The sequence below is a fragment of the Elgaria multicarinata genome, chromosome 4, assembly GCF_023053635.1.
Source record: "Elgaria multicarinata webbii isolate HBS135686 ecotype San Diego chromosome 4, rElgMul1.1.pri, whole genome shotgun sequence".
Classification (NCBI taxonomy): Eukaryota; Metazoa; Chordata; class Lepidosauria; order Squamata; family Anguidae; genus Elgaria; species Elgaria multicarinata.
This window is the reverse complement of record NC_086174.1, coordinates 40,595,376-40,621,232: the sequence shown is the minus strand read 5'-3', so window position 1 is coordinate 40,621,232 and position 25,857 is coordinate 40,595,376. Positions and strand designations below refer to the sequence as shown.

The 25,857-nt window shown below is 42.9% G+C and overlaps 1 protein-coding gene across 1 annotated transcript in view; it reads right to left on the bottom strand.

The window, feature by feature from the left end:
- Window positions 1-1,734: 1,734 nt before the first annotated feature.
- Window positions 1,735-25,857, bottom strand: part of LOC134398147 (calpain-14-like) — a 46,882-nt gene continuing 22,759 nt past the window's right edge. Inside the window, exons 12-21 of the mRNA XM_063125392.1 lie at window positions 21,580-21,782; window positions 20,338-20,374; window positions 18,243-18,299; window positions 16,161-16,218; window positions 12,443-12,513; window positions 10,626-10,694; window positions 9,746-9,824; window positions 4,521-4,637; window positions 2,418-2,473; window positions 1,735-1,890 (exon numbers count right to left, since the gene is read on the bottom strand). Of these exons, the coding sequence (XP_062981462.1) occupies window positions 1,864-1,890; window positions 2,418-2,473; window positions 4,521-4,637; window positions 9,746-9,824; window positions 10,626-10,694; window positions 12,443-12,513; window positions 16,161-16,218; window positions 18,243-18,299; window positions 20,338-20,374; window positions 21,580-21,782 (774 nt within the window). The 3' untranslated portion in view covers window positions 1,735-1,863. The remainder of the gene's footprint in view (window positions 1,891-2,417; window positions 2,474-4,520; window positions 4,638-9,745; window positions 9,825-10,625; window positions 10,695-12,442; window positions 12,514-16,160; window positions 16,219-18,242; window positions 18,300-20,337; window positions 20,375-21,579; window positions 21,783-25,857) is intronic.

The following is a 25,857-nucleotide window of genomic DNA, read 5'->3' as shown; positions in this document are numbered from 1 at the left end:
GTGGGTGGGGGTGTCTTTATTCACCATCCTTTTATAATTCAGATCTCCTATTCTGGGTAGTGTCTCTTAGTGGTCAAGCCATGTGTGGAGTAATCCCCTCCCATAGGGCTTGGCCAGACACCTCCCAATTACATGACACAAACCCAGTTGTGAACAAAATGACTTTATTAATCGATTCAAATGACCAATAGGCTAATGGGGCAAATAGAAGAAACTGAATCTCCCAGGGAGGAACATCCGCACATTACACTCCTTCAGTGGGTTGGCTTTTGGTCTGGAGTGACACAGCCTGAGCTGTCCAACAGACTTACTCCTCCCTGGTCTCCCCACATGGGCTTCAAACCCCCTTTTTAATGGGTAGCTGGCAATGGCAATGTGCTGCGGCACACATCCCCACCCACTCCCACCTGTGCCGTGTTATCAAGGCCAGCTAATAGTAAGGCAGGCAGAGTGACGAATTTCTAGGTGAGAAGTGGAGCTTCTTGGTAAAATAATAATAATAATCCCCACTGAGATCAATGGCACATGCACCTATGAAAGCAGACATACCATTTCAGTCTTAGTTAATTAAAAACAGCAATAAATAAAATACTATACACCTAAGTAGTCCAGCTACTTAACTCCAGTTCCAAATGCTAGATCAAACAGAAAGGGATTTGGGTAGCACACCTAATGAAAATGAAGGGAAAGGGGCATTGTGGGATGCCTGGGGAAGACATTCCATAATGTTCTACAATGTTGCTTGAATCCTACTCTTGGCAATGCAGAGGATTTCACCAACCATTGTAAGGCTATCATTAATGTTATGAATTATCCCACTTTTCTACTAAAAGTACTCGAAGTGGCTTACAAAAGTAATAAATACAATCATAATCAAAATCATAAAAATCATTTTAAAAAGCACACAAACAAAAATATTTAAAATGTTAAAATGCTATTTAAGGGTGCAATCCTATGCATGTTTAGACAGATTGTTGCATACCTTCTTTCATTACCTATCCCCTGTCTGATAAGTCATACAATTCCCAGCATCTCCAAGACAGCATGGTTGGCTGGGGAATGCTGGGAGTTGTAGGACTTACGTCTGTTTAAACATGCATAAGATTTCAGCCTAAACAACTAAATGGAGCAATACAACCCTATCAGTTTAAAAGCAGCAGTCCATAAAACAGAAGATCAACTAGATATTAAAATCGTGTGGGTTTTTAAAAAAGCTTTTAAATAGATTTTTAAAAAACACAGAGAAAAACCAGCAGATCTCTACAGGGAAGATATGTCATAGCTTTGGCACTAGCACAAAAAGGCCCCATTTCTTGTAGATGCTTCTCTGATCTCCCACAATGATGAGATGAGAGCAGGTCAGGTGGGAGAAGGCAGCTCATGAAATAAGTTGGTGCTAGTTCTTTTAGGGCATTTTGTGCCTGTTCACTTTCTTGTTCCTTTAGTGAAGCTATAACTATGTCCGTCCTGATTCAACAGCTGGTTCCCACCAAAGATTTGAAATGATACATGACTTAACAACACAGTCTGTATTTTCACCAAATGGTTGGTACATAACCCAGATTTACTTTTGGAAGGGATGCACGTATTTAAGAAATCTCTTTGAAGAAGATCAACCAATTTGTTAAGAGTATGATCTTATGATTTCTGGACATTTATATAGCCTATGCTGGATCCAACAGCAATCCTACAAGTCAACAGTGGAACAACTCATAACAAATGAAACTTCTCCAAAGTCTATAAGAATGGAAAGGCTGGCCTCAAAATGTTGGCCACTCTATGCAGAAAGTTGAAAAGCAAATGCTCCCTCATGTCCGTATGAAATTCCAGGTAGTTTCTTTCAACTCTTCTCCTTGCTTTCCTTCATGAATAGAGAGTCATCATCATCCACTGCAAAATAACAAGGTAAAATGCATTATCTTCACCTCTCTGCCCATGTTTTTGTTCCTCAGTTACTTCCTCTTTCCAAAAGAGGAAGTACACAACGAACACAAGGCCCATTGAGTCCACTGTTCTAATGGTGCTGCTTCTCCTGCACACAGCAGGAGAGAGCAGCAATTCTGAGTTTTAAAAAAAACACATTGGACTTAATGAGGGTTTTTTTGTCGCGCAAAGAAGGCCAGAAAGGGTGGATGGCGCGTGGGAGGCAGATGACATCATGTGAGGGACCTAAGCAAACTCCATGAGTGCCCTGTAACAAGTGTGCAATAAAATGCTCATTGGATGGAGCGTTATGTGAGAACCCTCATCCAAATACATTCAGGATTTCAATCTTCCACCCCTAAAGACTTTAGGAAAAAAATGAACTCTGTTCCACTTAACAGGTGGAACTGTGCTATGGAAAATATTGATTGATTGATTGATTTGATCTGTACTCAGCCTTTCTACCCAAAAAATGGCAGTCAAGGTGTCCTTACCTCAGACTCTCGAAGATATATCCCTTTGCCATCTTTACTCATATTATGAAATGCCTCTGTAAAAGAAAGAAATGAGGGGAATTGATTTGATAATTCACAAAGAAAAGGTAAGACCCATGATCCCCATTCTGGCAAACCTAAGGCGGGGCCCAGCTCCTGGCTTGAGGGGGCATTGAGTAATGTGCCTTCCTTCATCAGGGGCCCATGATGAGGTTCCTCAGCAGTGACAGGCAAAATTGGGCAGTCGCACCACTAACTTCCTGCAATACCCTGTAGCACTGTTGCATCAGGGCCATTGTGGGGAAAGTAAAGGATAGCTAGACCCAGCCACTTGGTGCTTTTTAGAGATTTGGGACAATTTTTTTAAGGAGGTTCAGGGGAGCTGGCAACTGCCCAAGAAGGCCGGTACTGTCACTGGACCTGACCTAAATACTGATAGTCATGTTCATTCTTGAAAGGATAAATAAACTATGTAATGGATTCTGTCTTTTTTTTAAAAAAAAATGCTTCTTCTTCTTCTTCTTCTTCTTCTTCTCCCCCCCCCCCCCCCTTGCTCCAAAGCCTTTAACAAGAGCCTGGCACATGGCACAAAGGTATTGAACAGGTGAAGCTTTGACCGATGTGAAGGTAAAGGTAAAGAGAAGGGAAAACCCCACTCACTAAAGTTGTGTGTTGGGCTGTTGTTAAAGGCAGAGAAGCAGGGCCAGTAAACATGGTGGCAGCCGGAGTATATACATCATTATGGCTAGCAGGAGCCAGAGAAAGATGGAACCCTGGGACATACTGTTTTCTCATACAACATTCTGGAAGAACCTGAGCAGGTAAAAGCTGTCAACCCTATCCAACACAGCTGAAAGCTGGATTCTACCCCATCATCCACTATATTTTGAACTCCTTGGAGACTATGGGCTGTTCATTCCCTGCTCCCTTCGAGCTCCTGCTTCAGAAAACACTTGCTCTGGTGTCAGAAAAGAAGACTTCCAACCGTCAGACTCCTCGTCACATCGGATGAATGAACCTGTCAATTTTCATTTCTCTCATTTTCTTATTTTTCCAAAGTTAAGTTCATTCTGTCCTATTTCTGCACACATGTTTCAAATTACACGCAGTTTCTGTAGGCAGTTTTTCCTAAGGCAAACGTTCTTGTGCGCTCTTCTCTACAATATATGCATTTTTGTGCACTTTTCTATACTATATTTTTTCCTGTATGCATTTTTTAAAATGTGCGAACTCTGATCTCAAAATTTGGTAAAGTGCGGATATCAATGTTAAATTGTGTTCCAGTTCATGCACAGATTTGGATAGTGCAAAAAAAGTAAGTTCACATAAAAACGCAAAGTGAACAGATTTATTTCCCATTCATAATTTGAGGGACAATTGTTGGGTATATAGAAGTCCTCCATGGTGGCACCCAGGCTCTAGAACTGCCTACCAGGGAGATTCAGCTTCCCTCCCCCTTCTTGCTTTGCGTCCATAACTGAAGCACTGCCATTTCAACAGGTTTACTTAGAGTACAATACAACCATTGGCCTTATCTTTGCTTTATTATTGATGGTGCAAGTTTACTGCCGTTGAAATTGTTGTCCCATTTAGTTAGGGTTTTCTGCTTTTTTATGGTTAGGTATTGTATTATGGTTGCCACGAAGGTACCTTTTTCAGGGGAGAGCACAGTGGGGTACAACGCTTCTAATAAAATATCATAAAACTTTCATCTACCAAACGCCGGCTATTCCCATGATTCTTCCCAAATCCTTTCAGCTTTCTTGAAATAGCAATATGAAGGAAGCAGTTGCCTGTGGAATCCGTGTTTCTATTCTAGGGATGAGTGAGAATTTCATTCGGTTCATTCTGTTGATAAGAACTGGCCCAAATTGGCAAATGCCCTCATAAACGGGGCAGAAAGAACTTAAGGTTTAAAAAAAACATGAACATGGGAGAAAATGAAAGTGTTGGTTCCATCCATCACTATTCAATTCTGCTTTTAAATGAGTCTGCATGACAAGAGAATGACACTTGATATATTGCAGACAGAGGACTTGGCAGTGAAACCCAATTTTGCTTTGGGTCCCGTGGGAGAGAGTCTGTCAAAGGCATCTTCCTCACCCATCATGAGTTCCACACGCAGCATGAAGCAGGCAAAGCTCTCAAAGGTGATTTTCAGGCTAGGGTTCCCATGTCGGATTGCCAACAGTTTACAGAGTTCATCGCTGAGGGAGATTCCTTTAAAAAGAGAAGAAAGCCCCCGAACACAATTAGGCTTGCTGTTCAGACTTTCCATATACAATCACAATGTAAATGGCGCAGGACTTCATTTAGGATGCTTTTAGGATGTTTTTTAACAGTGTATACTATGTTTTTAATCAGTATTTTATGTATTTTATGCTTGCTGTTGTTCCCCGACTCGATCCAATCAGAGAGGTGGGTAAGAAATATTATTATTATTATTATTATTATTATTATTATTATTATTATTATTATTATTATTATTATTTGAGAATCATGTTTACATCCCAGCCTTCTTCAAAGAAAAAAAATAGGATGATGTACATACTTTGTCCTGCCGTGAATGATAAATGACTAGCCCTGGGATCTGAACCAAGGGATCCCAGGGATCTGAGCAAGAATTTGACTCTAGGGCTCCCAGTCAAGTTTGATACACTATCTCAAGGGTGGGTAGACTTGGGCTCATGGGATTTACTTTGACTTTTACTAGAACCCCGAATTCCCCTAATCAGAACCAGGTGCAAAAGAGTGGGCAGGAAGAAAAGGAGGGTCAATTTCATCCCATGAATCATACACTCTTTATAGATACCATCATTGGAGTGACTACAGATCAGCAATTCTAACACAAAGTTTTGAAGTGGTCAGTAGAGCTGCATGAAGGCCTGGTCAAAGGTAACTATTTAATACTCATATTTTTACAGGTGAGGAACACTGGGGCTCAGAGATAAGTGATTTCACAATGCCAGGCATGGCAGAGGTAATTTATTTCAACCTTCAATTTTACATGCTATGGTTAAACTATTGGGAGTAAGCAACCCTTGGTTGTTATAGCTTTTAAAGGTTGTTTTTAATATTTTAATATGGTTTTATTTGATTATGGTTATTATTTGTTGACATTTTTGGAAACACCCTTGGTAGGGTTCAGAAACGCAGTACAGGAATCCAATCAATCCATAAACAAACCCTTGCCCATCTACTGCAAGGGATCTATCAGTAGATTCCGATCTACCTTCTGCCCGTTCTTCTTCAATCTCATTCTGGGCCAGCATTCCCTCTCTGTTTTCATAGAACCATATTCCCCATGTGAAAATGGAGAGAGAATTTCTGTACTTTGGAAGGTAGGTGGGAGAATTTCTAATAGATTTTCAGGAGGTTGGGGATTGGTTTACCTTAGTTTACAGGCAAGGTGGTTGAGAACCTAGTTTAAAACCAAAAACAACCCAATTCTTTTAAGAAAACCTTACAAGCTGTAAACAATGGTCAGCAAGCCTCTCTGTAGCTCTCTGACTTCCTTCCGTCTGCATTGCTGCATTGTTCTCATCCCATGGAAATAATGCCAGTAGTGAGCTGACACAGGGACAGCAACATGGTCAGTAAGAAGTTGAAAGCCTGAGCTTAATGGGGATTTGTACCTGGTCTCCCCATCCTTTACACAACACCACACTAGTCCTCATACAAATGTAGCAGTGGTGATGGTGATGATAATAATGAATAACAACTCCATAATCTGGAAGTCAGCCTTAACCTCCCTTAGTACAACATAGAAATTTGAATGTCGCCAATTAAGAAATTACTGCCATGGAGCACACAAAATTGAAATGCTGAGAATCACTAGAAAGTAAGCATCTTTTAAGTGATGAGCAACAGAATCTGCAGTGGAAGCACACTGAAATCAATTAATAATGTGTTTCCTAATTTAATCATTCAAAGTCTGTTAAATTGATACTTGAAATGCTGTATTTTTAATTACATTATGCTTTCAGTTATGATTGGTTAATTGTTGTCATATGGTGAATTCTAATGAATTCTAATTTCATTTATTTTTGTATACAATTTTCAGCTGTAACTTTCATACTTTTTATTTGTTAATTTCAAACTAAATAAAGTTAATTAAACTCCAACTTCAGCATCATTAAGAACAGTACTAATCTCATTCAACAAAGCTGCATTCCCTACAAACACCTTACAGCCATTTTAATCAAATGTATTTTTTAATCATTGCAAGGGGAAATTAATCTTCTGATTCAATTTATTGGTGGGGGGAACAGTGGGACAAATCAAATCCAAACAGCAGAGGTTAATTAAGATTTTAAATAACCACTGTCGTCTTTGTTTGGACGGTACCACCAGTTTATCTCATTATATCTAAGATGTGTGAAGATTCAGACATGTGGACATACTATTGTTTGCATTGGGTTATTTTGACTGATTAACACACAGTAGATGTGAGCAGTCAAGGAGTGGATAACTGGGATGCTGCTGTATAGGTTGATGTGAATTCCAAGACAAGAACTTCCCTTCCTATGCAAATACCAACCATTGGCAAGGAAGGAGGATCTGGACAAGGGTCACAATGGGAGGGGGAAGGGTTAAAGGTTCTCTCCCTCCACACCTCTGTCCAAATACAGAACTGGACTTCCTACAGCGGCTAAGTGGTGGGGGGGAGCACACAAGAGCCAATCACACTATTAATGGCATAGTTTGGTCCTATGTGTGTTGCCTCCCATGTGGGGCCAGTTGAATGGGTATTTTCCCCCTATATGCTGCCTGGCCATTGTGAAATGACAACAGTTGGTTGGGAAGGACCTGTGCCAATTCATCAGCCCAGGTGGTTACAGCCTTTCAGCCATGACCATGGTGGAGACATGGGATGAAGCCAACTGAATGCCACTCCTACACTATTCTCTTTGTAAGAGAGAAAAAGATGTGTAGCTGGTAGAGATGAGATTTGAGGGGGGCGGTCTTCTCATTCTCAGGTCAGTCTGTTACTCCACTGCACTAGGGCAGGATCTACGCTACTACTTAATAATGGTTTATAAATGGTTTTCACCACTATTTGGGCCCAGAACACATTCCATATACCATTTTCAAAACGATTTCAAAGTGTTATATCCTGCTTGCTGTATTGCTGGCCTAGCTCTTGAACTTATTTTATCTAAACACTAAAATAAAAGAGTCCCATGTTTGACAGTATTTTCTGATGTTCTATTCTAAATAATATTTCATGGACTTTAGCCTTATTCAGGCATTTTATATCCATGGGGAGCATGGGAGTGGTGAATTTTGAAGGGCATCCACTCATAATGATGATGCCCCATAGCCATGCCCCCAAAAGGAGAGTCTAAAAATGCAGGGAGCTGTGTCATCAACAAACCAGTTCTAGGAGTTTTCATCCCCACAATGAGCAGTTCTTTGGAAAAGCTAATGGGTCAATGGACCCCTTCAAGATGAAGCCACTCCAAAGTCTTTACAACAATATATTGTTGCTGGGGAAATTCACTTTCTCCCTCACCCGTCTCCAGCTACTGTGAAGATTGCAGCTAAACTCAGAGGGAACAGGCAATTCTGACCAGGGTGGCAGGTGGGGTGGAAGATGGCATCAGCATCTCTGCTAATCAAACAAGTGCCAGCACTGTAGCCCTGCAAGACCTGGCTTCCTTTACCACTGCCCATGGATTCTGAATGCCTAAAGGAGCTATCCAGAACATGTGATATGCCCCATCCCCTAGATGCTAATGTACATACTCGACATGCTAATTGCACATACAGGAGCGATTGTCTAGGCCTTCTTCAGACTGATGCTGATCATATGTCAGCCATTGGGGTGTGCCCATCATGTGGGTTGGCACATAAGGACTGGGTAGCCAATATGTTCTGGATAACCCCTTCGTGCAATGAAGCAAACTCCTGGACACCGGTTCTTTTTCACCTTTATTTTGTTAAATAATAAGTGCCTTTAGAGGTTTTGTGTGAAAAACTGAAATGTGGCTGTCCAGAGGTCTGAAGGATGGAAATGCAGGACCTTTTAGCCCCAGTTTTATGGTCATTGCCAGGAACAAACAAATATGCTAATATTAGGTTGCCTGGATGTGGGGAACTGGAATATGGTAGCCCTGTATGAAAGCTTGTGTCCTGCAGCACCTTTGAACCTCTTTTGGGCTGGTGTCACATAATACACTGGGTTCACTATTGGAACAAAATAGGAAAGAATTCACACCCTGCTCTACACCCTGCCTGATCTCACAAAGTGGGTGCTGACTGAGGCTCTTCTCATATGACTTTTCAAATGTCTGTAATGGGAAAAGAGAGCTGCTTCCCAAGTTAATGAGGGCAGATGTTCCCCCGAAGATATGCAAGGTCCAATGGGATTGCCAAAGGCACATTAGTATAGCCTGGAATCCGTGGTGTAGTGTTACCTTTTGAAGTAGAGACACTCATCACCTCCGTCCCATAGGCATGACTCCAAGGAGAGTCCAAACATTCAGGCAGCAGCATTGATCCGTATCAACAAAACAGCTTTAGCAGTTTTCATCTCCACCCATGAAGCAGCTCTTTTGTAATGCTAATGGGTCTTAACTGGCCATTTAAGACTGAGGAACCACAACAGAGGGAGCAATATATTGTTGGGGAGAAAAGCCATTTCCCCCCAGCTACTGTGTGAATTGCAGCTCAGCTCAGAGGGAACAGGGAAACTTGAGCCAGGACTGATGGCATCAAAATTCCTGCTAATTTTTTTTTAAAAAGTCCCAGCACAGCATTCCCATGAGCCCTGGCTCCACAACCCCACCGCAAGGACTCAGAACTGAGCTGAAACTGTAACATGCAACAGATCAAGCAGCATGGGCTGCAGGATAGCTCAGTTCTTACCTTCATCTGCTCTGTAGTTTTTGTATTGACAGTACATAAAACATGGCAGAGGTTCAACGTAACCAGACTGAAAATGGTACTGAGTCAAGGGTTGTTGTTGTTGTTTTGTATAACTTTGCCTTTGGATGCTGAGCTTGTAAAGAACCTTCTACAACTCTTATCTGGTAGAGTTGCCTAAAGAATCATATCACTGGTTGTTCTAAGCCAGGAACACATGCTCTGCTACTATGACCACCACAACCTCCATTTATGCTTTACCATCTATAATGTTTGACCAGTATAGGAGCACTAAGGGAAAGAGCTAAAGGGCTCAGGAGTTTCATAGGGTGGATATTGCAAGCTTCCTTGCAACATCCAACTCAAGCTCTACATCCAACTCAAGAGGCAATCATGGATCTTGACATCCAGGTATTGGATGCTACTACTAATGCTACTAAAATAGCTTCAGTTTTACTTACCTATTTCTTGCACAGCTTCACGCAACTCTGCTTGATCCAAGGTCCCTGTTTGGTGGACATCCTTTTTCTGGAAAACATCCTGTCACCAAATTTTCAGGAGAAAGATTAAAATTAAATCAGGATCTTTGTTTGTTTGTTTGTTCATTACATTTCTATGCCACCCAATAGCCAAAGCATAACAGAGGCAAACATTGTGAGTAGTCCAAGCAACCCCTTTACCAACCCCTGCTGGTCCTGCTTGCACCACTCTCATCCCTTTCTTCATTCATATGACAAGGGTGCAGTGATTCTGTTCACACTGGAGAAGCAGAATGACACCTGGGGGAAGTGACTCAGCCCAAAATGGAGAACAACCTTCCAAGCAAGTCCGCAAAAGCTACTAGCCCAACCTATATTAGTCATTAGGCTTATATTAACCATTATGGCCTAATGATGAAGGGAATCAACAACGAAACCCAATATTAGTATGGCATTCTTGTCTGGTCACTTGCAGGCACAAATACTCACCAGAGGTAATTATAGGACACCAAGGATCTCCAGTCAAACATATGTCTGAGTTTAACTGTGAGGGGCTGAGGAGAAGGACCTTAGAATAGCCCTGTGCAGCAGTGGAAGGAGGAGGCAATACCCATCCCCTCTCTGCCCCCACATGGTTTCTACCACCTTCAAATTGGTACCACCAGCATGGCTGTTATCCTTTCCCCACTTCTCCTTTGACCTACCTGGAACTAAGCAATTGCCCATAGTGGTTGCCTGTCAACCCCAGCACTGGTGCTTTGAAACCAAAGGTGGGGAAGCCATGAGGTTCTTGCCCACTGCAACTCTGTCCCCTTTTGTCTGCCGTGTTAACACCCACAGCCACACACACATTCCTCTGTACCTGATAAAGAAGCAGCTTCTTCCACAGCAATCTGAATTCTTGAATGCTTAGGGTGCCAGTACTGTTAAGCTGAATGGTGTTGTCAAGGTGTACAATATTAGAACAAAGTGGAGGGGGGGAGAGAGAAGTAGCAAATCAGGAAAAGGTTTGATTAGCCCAAGCCGAGAGCAGTGAAGCCAGATTGTTTGGATTAAAAGAAGAGCAGACTCTGGGGCTTTCTCCCTTTCTCTTTCTTTTTGCACTTCTACTAACAGCGTAACCCAGGATCCAATGCCTCCAAAGCCAAAGCCATCTATTGATTTCAAGGGCCTTTGAACCCTGCCCCAGGGGCTGTTCTTCCTTTTCAGAAAATCAATGAGCGTTTTCTCATTAATTTCAAAGAGAGCACAACCTGCCCCTTCACTTCACAAGCAAAGTACAGACTGAGTATTCATGGGAGGAAAAGCACACAGACGCTGTTTACTCAGATTAATTACTTATAAGGGTGACTCGGTTACACAGAGACATCCTGGCTCATCAATCCTGGTCAGAGCCATCTTGCCCGGCATACTTTAGATACAATTAGGAATGCACATGTGTGTCCGTACACCCCCACACCCCCACAGGGAGCCTCCTTTCCCTCTTGCCCAATAGTGAGGACACCATTCCTCATAGCTAGGCTGCTAGGCTGAGACTTTATGAGCTTCTCTAAACAATTTACAGCACACTCGTGATTGGCCACTCACAAAGTCTGCAGGATCATTTCACGATGTCATCAGCATTGAGGACCCCTCCCGTATTGTCCCCTGGAAATTGTGGGTTTAAAAAACTCAGAGATAATGTGAGAATATCCGGGAAATCTCCCAGCGTGTAATCTCAGCGTCGAGCTATAATTATGCCACCAGATGGCACTGTCTCAGTTAAGTCAATTGAGCACAAGGAGCAGGAAGTACTCGGTGTCAAACTATGTGGCCGCCCATGTAATGCTGCTGATCACATCCAAGAACGAACGTGGATGCAGACAGCCACAATAAGGCAGCGCAAATTATTTTTTTTAATGTAGAGAAGCCCAATGTTTCAGGAAATGTGAATGTGAACCAGATATAAAAGTGAAGCAAGTAAAAATATTTGGTTGGACTCAGGAGCAACTTGTAGGCTATTTAGGAGGAGAGAGTTATCACCAGTGTGGTCTCAGGGGCTGGGCTGAAGGAATATGGTGCCACAACTTTGCTTAAGCTAAGGCCTGATCTACACCAAACAGGATATAAACAGGTTGGACTCGATGGCCTTGTAGGCCCCTTCCAACTCTGCTATTCTATGATTCTATGATTCTATTCTATGATTCTATGATTCAAAGCAGTTTGAAAATGGTATATGGCATGTGTCCTGGGCCCCAACAGTTCTCATTACTGTTATAAGCTGCTGCAAAGCAGTAGTGTAGATCCTGCCCCAGTTTGACTTTGGTCAGGGCCTGGAAGGGAGATCTCCTGGGAAATCACAATCACACACACACACCTGGGCCAGATCTACACCAATCAGGATATGACACTTTGAAAACGGTTTGAAAACTGTATCTGGAGTGTGTCCTGGGCCCCAACAGTTGTCAAGACCAACTGTTTTAAAGCTGTAGTGTAGATCCTGCCCTGATCTTAGAGGCCATGCATTCCCTGACTTTATTTTACTTTCCAAAAATCCAAATGAGCTTATTTTTTTATTACTTAGCATTGGGAAATAATTAAAGAAAAGGACCACACAAAAAAACATGTTCTTTGGTATAATAATATGGGTCAAGCATTTGTGTATCGAACTGACAGAGTGAAACGCAGAAGGGAGGATACATCTAGGAGGGCCAGAATACACCGGCAGGCATCCAAGCTAAATCTCAGCCCTGAGGGGGAGTTCTGAAGACCTGGAAAATAAAAGAAGCGTGACCGAAGAAGAGCAGCAAGACAAAAGCAAATGCATATGCAGGAGAATCATCAGTGGAGGCTGGTGGCTCCGATGACAATGGGGCAATAGATCCGGTCCGGGTTCCAGTCAGAACCAGTCAGAACTCTAAAGGAGCCATCCAAAGTGCTTTGCACTCCATGCAACAGGCAGCCCTATTTGATCAGGGATTCCAAATTCATGAAGGAATATATGTGAATGCGCTCCCCTTCAGGCTTTTGCTCAATGCACCAAAGTCAGAGGGGCAGAGTGGGATGCATGTGCAGCATCGTAAGCGGGGCCATCAGGACAGTCCCTCTCTCACTTATTCACACATCAGCTAATATGTGAGGGGTGTGTGTGTGTGTGTGTGTGTGTGTGTGTGTGTGTGTGAGAGAGAGAGAGAGAGAGAGAGAGAGAGAGCAGACAGACAGAGGAGGCTGGTGGCTCTGTTGTCAGTGGGGAGTTATATCTACTCCAGGTTTCAGTCAGAACTCTACAGGAGCTATTCAAAACACCTTGGGTAGCTTTTTTAAAGTTCTCAATGGTTGTGACTGAGGCCCAGAGTGGATCACCACCCACTGACAATGAAGCCACCAGCCTTTACTGCAGAAAGGCCATGGTTATTCATTAATGAATGGCAATAAAAAGAAGTTTGGAATGAGTTCTCACTCAGGCCTTAGCTAGACCTACGGTTTATCTTGGGATCGTCCCGGGGTCATCCCTGCCTGCTCCCGGGATATCCTGTGTGTCATTTACATGAACAGGGATGACCTTGGGACGATCCTGGGATAAACCTTAGGTCTAGCTAAGGCCTCAGTTTAAGGACTCCACAAAGTAAGATGCCATTCCACAGTTAGTAGTCACATGCATGTCCTTGAAAAAGTAAATAGCGAGTGTGGTGGGGACTATGGAGGCTTTAATCCTTTAGCCCTTCCTGGTCCCAGTCCAGTTTAGTGCCCTGTGCCTAGTATTTGCCTTGGAAGAAAGGCTCCCATTTGTACAAATGGGAGCTTTCCTCCCAATGCAAGTATCAGGGACCACAGCAGGGAGCAAAGTGTTAAACTTCCTTTACTCCTCATGCCAAGGTCCCAAGTTAGAATCCACCCCACCTCCCCAGACCTACCATGCCTGCTATTTACATTTTAAAAGCCATTCGTGCATTTGCTAATTGGGCAATCCCAACTTGTCTAGACAGGCCCTAAGATCTGGTTACCTTTAGTCACTGAAATTAATGCTAGTATTCTGAATTTTTATTTGTTTGTTTATTTATGATTCATTTAAAAATAGTAACCTGCCTTCCCATTACATTAATATCCATGGTAGCTTGCACAAATTCTAAAACAATTCACAAATTAACTAATGTGCCTTAGTAATCCTGTGCCAAATGAGCAAGCATTATCATCTCAGCAGATAAATGAAAATCAGCAATAATTAAGATCTGCTAAAGGATTTGGAAAAACAACAAATGTTCTCCAGGTGAACAGCTGTGGAGATGGCATTCTACAAAGCTAACATTTGGTATGAGTTAACCCCATGTTTCTTCTCATCAGAAGTATGGATATTATCAAGACAATGCACATTGCATTAAAGACCAGCCACCCCCAACTCAGAGCCCTCCAGATGTGCTGGGCTGCAACTCCCAGCATTCCCATGCTGGTTGGGAATGCTGGGAGTTGCAATCTAGCACATCTGGAAGGCAGCAGGTTGGTGAAAGCTGGTATAAGCTCTTCTGGTAGACATTGGGGAGAATGGAAATTGACCACTGCTTTTTATACATACAGTACATATCTGCCAACCGCTTAAATCCCTCTGGTTTCAGTGAAACTGAATTCCAAGTAAGTGTGCTTAGTAGGGTGTCCGAATGACCAGGTTTTTGAGGTCCATTGGTCTCCCTCCGTCGGTGAGTCTACCTTCTCACCAGCATTGCCCTCCTCTGCTATTGCTCCTCATCCTCTTTCTGTTCATTGCTACCATTTGCTTGCTTGACAGGGAGAGAGCACGTCATCAATGGCACCCGCTGATCCTCCTTCTCACCTCCAACATTCTCTGGGCCAGAGCAAGAGGCAGGTGAACAAGGCAGGGGAAAAGGAGGAGCAAGTCCAGGGGGCTCCTGTGCATGGGCCCCTCCTGAAGTGTGGGCCCTCAGCAGCTGCCTGACCATGCCTACCCTTGAAGCCGGCCCCGTGAATAACCTTGGGAGAAGCCGCTTTCCTCCTTTTGTGAGTGTGTGTGCTTGATTTGGCCCTTGTGTAACTCTACTGGCTGCAAGAGAACAAGGATATGGATAAATCCGACAGTGTTGCGCTCCCCCCCCTGCAGCCCCCTCAGCTGCTGCCTTTCTCTGCATCTCTCAGAGACAGAAGAGATGGGCAAGTCAAAAGCACAGAGCCGAGCATTCCTAGCGATACACGAATGACAAGAAATGAAACAGAAAGAGAGTCTCATCTCGTTGCAAATCATGATTATAGATTGCCTGCAGACTTCCATGGAGCAGGCGCCAGGCTCATAACTCACCGATCCCTTCTCTACAGAAACCGACGATGTTTTAATCTCATTATAGCCCTGTTTATTAAATATGAATCATGCACTGTAAAGTTTGGAAATGAAAGCCTTAAAATTGATTGCCTATGAAGAATAAAAGATGAGCTGCACAGCCTGGTTAGTTTCCTTATAGATTTCCCAATGCCTGATGGGTTACTTTGGAAAGATACTCAAGCACAGATAAAATAGCCATCTACCCTCACTCTTGGGGAAACTAAAAGGACTGGCAACCCTTAAAGAGATGAAGGTTTTGTCTTGTTTTTGTTTACTTTGGACCTGTGCCACAAAAGCTTTTATTTCATTTAACTTCCTCAACAGTTTCAGGTCTTACCCATTTATGAATTAGGATTCTTCTACCCTGTTTATTGGTTACTCGGTGACTGTGGTAAGAGAGTGGTTGTTCATTTTTAAGCTGTATGTTTTTGTCAATAGAACAGTCAATAGAGGGAAAAGGTCCACTTTTCAACCGATAAATCCAAAGTGCTGAGTATTCATTTAATTTAACTTTTTATTAAGATGGTCACCAAAGATGTTTTAAGAGGATCACGATGTCATCTAAACAGGATGATGTCATCTGAAGAACCCATGAACCACCATGAGTAGGGAATGACGAACACAATAAATGCCTCATGGAGAAAAGCTCTCAGTAAAGTCTGAACAGCAAAAAATATTAAAACTTAACCAGAAAGCCAGAAACTTTTCTCAATAAAAGAGGGATTTTTGCTGCCCTATGCTGAGAGGGAGTCAACCAGGTAGGAATGGGTAAAGGGAAAGGGATGAGCAGAGACTGCAGCAGTGTGCTTCTGTTCACATTATTGTAGACTATTCTAATTAATAGCATGGAAATAGAATAATTTAGACATGTGTACCTGGCCTGTGTGATATAATCAACAAAAAAGAGGAGAAACTTTAAAAAATATCTCTAAACAGTTTAAGCATCTTAAAAATATCTCTATGAGATTTAATTTGAGCATTTCTTTTGAAAAACCTTGAGACTGAGCTATATAGTGGGGGTGGGAAAAACCTACACTATGCTGCATACTTCATTTTAACGTACAGGATTTTCATAGTCCAGATCGTACTTACTTGTCCATGCCACATTGTTCAGAATCCTCTGCAGCTGGACTGCAGTTATTTCAGGATACTAAACCAAGGGAGACAAAATGATAGAAAAGCAAAGTTATGCAGATCTCAGGTTCTAATAATTCTAATGTGGGGAGGGGACATCTCATTATCATATTTCCTTATATAACTATCACATGGAATTTTGATTTTGAAACATCCTTTACATTTCAGCTATGGAAAATAAAGGTTTTTGTTGTGTGCACGCAGAGCCTGCCATCAGAGGGAGATATAAACTCATCAAGGAAATCGCTGGTGGGCTGCATTTGCACGTCAAAATATGCCAGAATTCTAAAGACTTCAGGATTATTGTGAACAAGACAACATGCTGGTGCATGTGGTCTGATCCCAGGACAAGCAGGAGTGACTAAACAACAGGTCACGTAGTCCACATTTGCTTATTGTCTATTCCCAGACAAGCGAGAATCATAATCCAAGAACAAACCATGGCTTATGATGCTGGCTTGTCTGGGGAGAGAACAGCCAGGGTTCACAATAAACAAACCAGAGATGCAATCAAGCTGGAGCGATCAAGCACTATTCTTCAGAATTCTGGCATAAAATGATGTAAGGATTCACGTGTTTTTATTATTGGTGTTTGTCTTATTATTTTGGCCCATCCTGCTTCTAGCTCTTCACCAATGATGTATTAAGAATGTTATCCTGTTTGGACTTATGCGAACCTGCTTTGCACCAAATGAGACCATTCACTGGATGATCTGACTCAATAGTTTCTCCAATGACTGGCAGCAGCTGTCCAGAAGTCCAAGTAAAGATCTTTTCCAGCCCTAATTGGTGATATTGGGGACTGAACCTGGCACTTTCTGCTCACAAAGTATGTGCTCTGAGCTGTGGCAGGCCCTGAATGCTATCCCAGATACAGTGATTGCATCATGCAACCAAAGAAGAACTGTAAATACAATGGGATGGGATGATAGCATGCTCAAGCATTTAATCAGCAGCACTGTGTCTTTACTCTTATCAGTAGCCCACCACCCAACAAATGAGTCCCATGACCATAAAGCCTACGTTTCCTGATTTTCCAATCACATTTCTGTTGCTAAGAGTCAAACTACACATTCAGAATAAGTCCTCTTCCCACAGTACCTTTTCAGGATGCAGGTGGGAGAATCACTTCTTTGAGTGCTCCCACATGTTCAGTGGTGTGTCTGCACTTAAGGGAAATCTTTGCACTTCATGGAGAAAGCTAGGCTAGATCCTCTCCAGTTCTGGCTGCCACGCTCAAAGCACGATATAGACCAATTGGAATGGGTTCAGAAGGGAACACTGAAAATGATCCGGGGCATAGAAAAAATATAGGGGGATCTACTTGGATTGAACATTAGGAGTCACATTTTAACTGTTAGAGCAGTCCATGAATGGGACCAATCACCTAGAGCAGTGGTTCTCAACCTGGGGCGCTCCAGATGTGTTGGGCTGGCTGGGGCATTCTGGGAGATGCAGTCCAACACATCTGGAGTGCCCCAGGTTGAGAACCACTGACCTAGAGGATGGGTGGACTCCCCCTCCCTGAAGGTCTTCAGACACAGAGGCTGAAGATGCTCCAGTTCTGAGTTCCCTGCACTGAGCAGGGGGTTGGACTAGATGTCCCATCTCTTGCACGGTAGCGCTCCACAGGCAGGCAGCTCTTGATGTTGGAGAGCATTCAAACATGCACTTTGCCATCATGCATTTGGCTGTACCACATGGTTCTTCTGAACATGTAGTACAGCTGTAATGAAGGGATTCTAAACATAAGAACATCATAAGAGCCATGCTGGGTCAGACCATGAGTCTATCTAATCCAGCATTCTGTTCACACAGTGGCCAAGCAGCAAACAGGAAACCCCCAAATATGACTTGAGTACAACGGCACCCTCTTGCTCTGTGCATTGCGTTCTGGATTCCAGTGGGCATCTTATTCCAAACATAGAGTGTTCTTTTTATCTACAAATCTTCTTTTACAGAACTAACTTAAACATGGTAGGTTTATTATTTCCTTTGATTGAGGATAGATAGATGATGGATAGATAGATAGATACTCACTTCCACAAAGTACTTAGCAAAGAAATCTTCCCAGTCTTCATGTTTGTCGACTATTTCCTGAAGACGATAAAAACATAATTAAAATTGGCAATGGAAAAAAGAAGAAGCAGGGGCATCCAGTTTTTCAGAATAGAATCGATGTCACTCACATCATATGTAAAGCTGCCTTCCCCAACCTGGTGCCCTCCAGATATTTTGGACTACAACTCCCAGCATTCGTGACCATTGGCCAGACTGGCTGGTCCTGAAGGGCATTGTAGTCTAAAACATCTGGAGGGCACCAGGTTGGAGAAGGCTGATGTAAGCCTCCTTGAGTGCCAGTTTTTGGTATAAAGGCAGGATATAAAGCAAATAAATAAACTAAATTAAATAAATGTAAAAGATTGCAGAGTTATAGCAGGTGAACCCTGTAGCACCACAGATTTAATGACAAGAGAACAGCTGCCAATCAAACACATCACAGGAAAAAGGATTTATCCCAAACCATCAAGAAAGGTCCACATGCTTAAAGTCAAGATTGTCTTCACGCACCTTCCTTTGACACACCAAGAACTATGCACACAGATTTATTTATTTATTTATTTATTTTATTACATTTATATACCGCCCCCCAGCCGAAGCTCTCTGGGCGGTTTACAACAATTAAAAATAGTAAACATTAAAAGTATGCAAAATTTTAAAAAAACATAAAAACAGTATAAAAACAACAACAGTATCCATTTAAAACAACAATTCTGGGGTCCATTAAAACAAACTTAACGTTATTAAATGCTGCTTAAAATGCCTGGGAGAAGAGAAAGGTCTTGACCTGGTGCCGAAAAGATAACAACGTTGGCGCCAGGCGAGCCTTATCGGGAAGATCATTCCACAGTCGGGGGGCCACCACTGAGAAGGCCCTCTCCCTTGTTGCCATCCTCCGAGCTTCCCTCAGAGTAGGCACTCGGAGGAGGACCTTAGATGTTGAGCGCAGTGTACGGGTAGGTTCATGTCGGGAGAGGCGTTCCATCAGGTATTGCGGTCCCAAGCCATGTAGGGCTTTATAGGTTAAAACCAGCACCTTGAATTGGGCTCGGAAACATATAGGCAGCCAATGCAAGCGGGCCAGAATCGGTGTTATATGCTCAAATCTTCCTGTTCCAGCTATCAATCTGGCCGCCACATTTTGCACAAGCTGCAGTTTCCGGACCGTCTTCAAAGGCTGCCCCATGTAGAGGGCGTTGCAGTAATCTAATTTGGAAGTTACCAAAGTATGGACAACCGAAGCTAGGTTATCCCTGTCCAGATAGGGGCGTAGCTGGGCCACCAACCGAAGTTGGTAAAAAGCACTCCGTGCCACCGAGCCCATTATAGAAATGTATCGATTTCTGGATACATTTCTATAATGTGAAACATCCAGCACAATGCCTATCTGCAGTATTGTTTCACATAGTTAATATTTTACCACTAATCACTAATAAAACACTTTTACTGTACAACATGTTTAAAAAATTCACAATATTCCTCCACATGAAAACGTTGTGAGGTAAGCGACTCTTTATTCCAACTTACAAACCTGTGCAGAAAGAGAAACAGAAGCCTAAGGTTGCACAAGCCTTGAAATTGGGCTCCTGAGATACGTGTTTCCCTCACTGACCACGGGAACACCTTGGCCCTCAATCCCAAGATGCCCTGAGAATGAGCATCCACATTTCAAGAGGTGGCATTTAGCCTGTGCGCTCTCAAGCCTTTCCCCCTGACATGCTAAATGGCAGCTGCCAGGGCTCCGTGCAAAGGAGATATTTACCACAGATAAGTGAGGAAGTAATGGCATCTTCTGGTGCCATTACCACATTAAAAGCTAATGAGAATTACATTTCCCCTCTCTTGCACTGCCTCTTTAAAAGCACCCAGCAGGGATTGCCTGTCCCCTAACCCTCAAATTTACATCCTGCCATTCAGGCCCTTAAGTGGGCCCTCAAGTTAGCTGACAATATAAATTCATTTGTGAGCTTAGCTTGCTGCATGCAGCTGATCAGCACTGCCACCATGGACCCAGAGAAGAGTCGCAGAAAGAAGCCATGAATATCCAATGCCCTCTGCCTTCATTTCAACTCACCTTTGAAAGGACGTAGCTTGAATCTCTGCCCAATTCACTAAAATATATATTAAAAAAATTACACAGACATACACAGGGAGAGGGAGTAAAACCAAACTTGTGCACTGAGGGAGCCCAGCCACCTCCCCCCCCCCCCGAAAAACAGAATGTTCCCCAATTGTCTGGACCAGCCTTGCTCAGCCAGGTGCTCTCTAGATGTGTTGGACTACAACTCCCATCATCCTGGCCATCATGGGACATCTGGCTGGGGCCGCTGGGAGTTACCATCCAAAACATCTGAAGGGTGCCACGTTGGGGAAGTCTGTGACTACAGGTCTGTCAACTTTGTAAAAGCGGATATAGCTTTGAAGCTACGAACATTTATTTATTTATTTATTTATTTGAAATATTTATATCCCGCCCTATATCACTAAGATCTCAGGGCGGCGAACATAAGAAGAGCCCTGCTGGATCAGACCAAGGCTCCATCTAATCCAGCATTCTGTTGACACAGTGGCCAACCAGCTGCCCACCTGAAACCCACAAGCAGGACATGAGTGCAGCAGCACCCTCCCGCCCATGAGCTAGGCAGACTGCCTCTGATGGCATATAACCATTAGGACTAGTAGCCATTATCCTGCATGAATTTGTCCAACCCCCTTTTAAAGCCATCCAAATTGGTGGCCATCACTACATCTTGTGGAAGTGAGTTCCATAGTTTAACTATAGGCAGTGGAGGCTGGTGGCTCTGATTTCGATGGAGATGTGATTCCATTCTCGGTTTCAGTCTGGACCAGCCAGAACTCCCCGCCCCCACAAAAAAAACCTATCCAAGGTGCTGACTACTATCCCAAAATGTGTTCAACACCTTGGATAGATCCTTTAGAGTTCTGGCTAGATTTGCTGCCCAGGCCGAAGGATACCCACCCTGATTCAGGGCCACGAGTCCACATGGTGCTCCACAGAGTGCAAGAGGACATGTCTACACTCAGAGTAGGCCACATTCTAGAACCCAACACAGAGCAAGTGGAGGGGAAGCAGCAGGGGTAAACATGGCAGCAATATATGGTTGCTTCAGTTGCACGTGGTTAGGCTGAGTTACGGTAGGGCATCATGGACCAGATATGCTGGATTCTGACTCCTATCATTCCCAGCCAGAGTAGACAATGACGGGAGTTGCAGCCCTACACATCTGAAGGGCATCAGATTGGAGAAGGCTGGTGGGCTACGATGATGATCACAAAGCAAAACAGGAGCACTTACTGAAGGCTGTGCTTCCTGGAGAAGACCCGCAAGAGGAACTCTGATTCTTGGTGAGGTTCTGAGGTGGAGGGGACGATGACGTACACCCCAGGGGGCAGCCGGAAATCCTGAGTCACCTCGCGGTCATTCACAAAGACCGACCAGTTCAAAGTCTTGTTCCAGGCAAAGAAGGCAGGAGGCAGTTTTTTATTACTGTCATAGTACTGAAAAGAAGAAGAGACCAGCTGGAAAACAAAATAAGGAAGCACCCAATGGCTTGGGGCTTTCAAACATAATTGTAAATAGTCCTTCGGAGGAAGTGAATCTGCTGACGTTTGTGCTTATCACGGCGTTTGTACACCTGCCATAACGTTTGCACAGCCTATCCCTGTACAAAAAAGTGCACGGGTTGAAGAAAAATATTTCTAAGGGCAAAACTAGCTGTGATGCTAAATGCAACATTAGAAACCATGTTTCAGTTGTTGTTTTAAATAAGGGGTGGCCTCCAACATAGTCCCAGGGCTAGCACTAATGACACAGCACTAGTGATCATGATGTGGCACTCACATAAAACCAAGTTTTGTGCAATGTAACTTAGTGCAATGGAGGGGAAAACAGTAATTTGAGCATGCCTTGTTTTGAAGAAAAATTGCCCCTTTTTTGCTGTTGTGCCACCAAATTCTGGTAGAAAATTAACACGTTTCCTGTTGCACCACTTACGTTGCACCAGTGTCGTTTTATGGTTATGCCACATCATTAGCACTAGTGCTGGGACAATGTTAGATGCTCCCCAATAGCAGGTCGGCAGGGGAGAGTTTCATTGGGGACTGCAGGGCACAGGGAGGAGATGTTGATCCTTTCCGGGATAGAGTTCAGCACCTTGGAGAGCTCCTTCAGAATTCTGGCTGGCTCTGGCTGAAATCCAGAATGGAATTAGAGCCTTGTTGAAACTGGAGCTGCCAGCGTCCACTGATCCTGCTTAAGGATGCTTACAATTGCAGTCATAGCCACTCTTGGTCAACCCTCTCAGCCCATTATGTGAAAGCAAAATCGCCCTTTCATTAGCCATTTCATATTACTACTGAATCAGAGAACAGCCTGCATAGAGATTGTCAATATTCACCTTGGCTCAGAACACTGGCGCCTCCCTGAATTGGCCGTTCCTGAAAAAGGCTCCACCGTTTGGCTCTACTGTGGACTGGGTTGTCCGCAAGAGCACTTGCAGAAATTCCCTGCTCTCTCACTCTCTCTCTCTCTCTCTCTCTTGCTTGGGTTGTATTTCTCTCCTGCTAATGCAGCCATCTGTCATCTACTAAGAGGGTGGGGTTGCCCCTTCGAATGCATCATATATTAAAGGCAAGGCTTTTATGCCTCGGTCAATGCTGTGATTCATTGTATTTCCAATTTTAAAACTGGTCTTGGTTTTGTACTTCACTATATTAATCTTGGCGCTCGATACACGTCTGAAATTTACCTCCAAGCTGCCTCCAGTTCCAAGCTTCAATGAGCCTGAAAGTGGAAGTACTGCCTTCTGATTGGTCCAAACCTCCAGACAAGAGACAGACAGGGTCTGTTTCACTGCCCAGTCCAGGAAGCCCCAATTGGTGTCCTTTAGAACAGGGAAGGATGACACTTTGCCAATAGGCTAGATCTGGCAGTTCCACTCCCTCCACTGCCACTGTCACCAAGTTTGCTACAGAAATGTGGCTTGGTTTTCCTTGTGTTAAGGGAAACCAAGCCATAGTTTGCCACCAAAATTTGGCAGCACAGCAGCAAAACAGGGGAAATCAGCCCTTTTTTGCCACCATGCCACTGAATTTCAGTGGCAAATACAAAGGCGTGATGTGGTGCACCCCCCAGTGGGTTTCAGTGGGGAACTGGCTCCCAGACCTCCAAAAGTTTCCCTTCCACCTGCTTTAGGATCTCTTTTATGGGTAGCAGCCAGGGCAGTGGTAGGTAGAAGTGTATTTGGGTTTAGAAGTGCAACAGTGTATAAGGTGATATGGAGCCAAATATGTGAGCGACAAAAGCTGTTCATCTGTGTGAGTGTTTGTGAGTAGAATCTATATGTCTATATGATAAGATAGATATTCACACACACACACACACACACACACACACAGAGAGAGAGAGAGAGAGAGAGAGAGAGAGAGAGAGAGAGAGAGAGAGATGGCAGACAGGCAGGCAGAAAGACAGGATTAGACAGAAATATATTACATCCATACTAGAGCTGAAAAGAAATTTCAGAACATTTTGAAATTGCTCTGAATTAAAATTTGTAATTTAGCCTAAAATTTGATGAAACCTGAGTACTGGGTAGATTGATTGGGCAGTCCTTTGGTGGATTGTTTTTTATCATATGTTGAATGCCATTAAGCTATTCCCCAGTTAAGTACAGCCGGTGATGAAATGCCAATTGCCGGTCAGCTATTAAATATTGCCGTTTGCCAAATATCAGATATCAAAGACCAATATCATGTATAGGATGTCAAATGTTGATCTTGAAGAATGAATATTTGGCAACTATTTGAACTATCAGTGGATGTTGAACTTTAAATTCCATAGTGAAAAATTAATAGTGCACAACATTCACATCAACTCAAATCTACTAGTACACAATTCTGTATCATGGGTTCAAATAGAAAGTCTTTATTTTCTAAAATGACAGCCACCAACAGGAGACCTGTATGTAACTTTCATCCTGCTTGCTGGATGGTGATATGGCTCTGATTTCCGGAATTGTAAGTTAAATCTACTTTTGCAAATGCAGGAAGGCACAATCTTCTTTATTGTCACTACATCAGAGTCCTCCCTGATTAATGAGTAAAGCCAGTGGTCACTAGAGAGAAGGGCATTTTTGCTGGTGGCACCCCAGTTATGGAATACCCTCCCCTAAGAGGTTCACTTGGCACCTATATTGTGGCCTTTCAGTACCAAGTAAGCATGTTTTAACATTACCAAGCCTTTTAGTTGCACTTTTTAAAATGTATTTTAGATCTTGGAACTAATTATCTTCCCCTTAAAAGGCTGGTTTTATATTGATTTTATGCTGCTTTCATGCTGGTTGCTGATCCTGGACTGGTTTTATGCTGATTTTACTGGTTTTACAATAGTTGTGTGATATTGTTCTAAAATGATCTTTATGTTATTGGATTGCTTTTTGTACTGTGTTGATTTATATTTTATTAACCACCCCAAGGGCTTGGTTGATGGGCAGTACAAAAATAGCAAATAAATAAACAATGTATTACTACACATTTCTCCAAGTAGAAGCTCAGGTAGCTCTTATCACCCATGTGTGGATCCCTGGCATTGTGAGTTAAAGTGCTCAGACTGCCATAACAATTTTCACTTTTCTTTTGTTTGGATGGACTCAGATAAAAGCTTAAACCATATCTACTGGTTTCTCTGGTCCTATTGATCTGATATTGATCTGATAGAAGCAGGAGGAGGAGTCCCAATTGATAGTTTGATTCAAATGAAGCAAAGAACAAAATGGCAGAGGATGAACCAGCACCAACAGTGCTCAGGGTGACCATATGAAAAGGAGGACAGGGCTCCAGCATCTTTAAAGTGATATAGAAAAAGGAATTTCAGCAAGTGTCATTTGAATGCATGTAGCACCTGGTGAAATGTTGTCTTCATCATAACAGTTAAAGCTGCAGGAGTCCTGCCCGCTTGACCAGATACAAAAGAGAGGAGGGCACCTGCAGCTTTAACTATTGCAATGAAGAGGAATTTCACCAGATGCTGCAAGTTCCCCATATATACAAATGACACCTGCTGAAGATCCCTTTACTCTACAACTGTTAAAGATACAGGAGCCCTGTCCTCCTTTTCATATGATCACCCTAACAGTGCTGCAATCAACATGGAAATGAATTGCACCAGTGCTGCTAACCTTTATCTAAAAGCTTAAGATAAAAGCTACCAGTTGGATTAAGAAATGAGGGAGAGGTTGGTTCACATTTTAATATGAACTGAACTAACTCACACTTCTCAAACTAATATGTGAAGCAGAATGTTATGATCATCCAGTTTTCACACTTCGAATTTTGTGATGCAGTTTTCCAGGCAGAAAATGTGCACACAAAATGGGTACATTAGAAAGAATGGCATACAAAAATGCACAGAATAGGAGAAATAGCATACAAAAGGTCATATATTTTTGCAAATTGCTTGCAAGAGATGCATATGTCAGGTAAAACTGTGTCTAAAAATATGCACCTGTTTTTGCACATACAAAAATGTGCACAAAATGCATATGTTTTTTCACGAGGATTTTAGTAAAAAAACAAA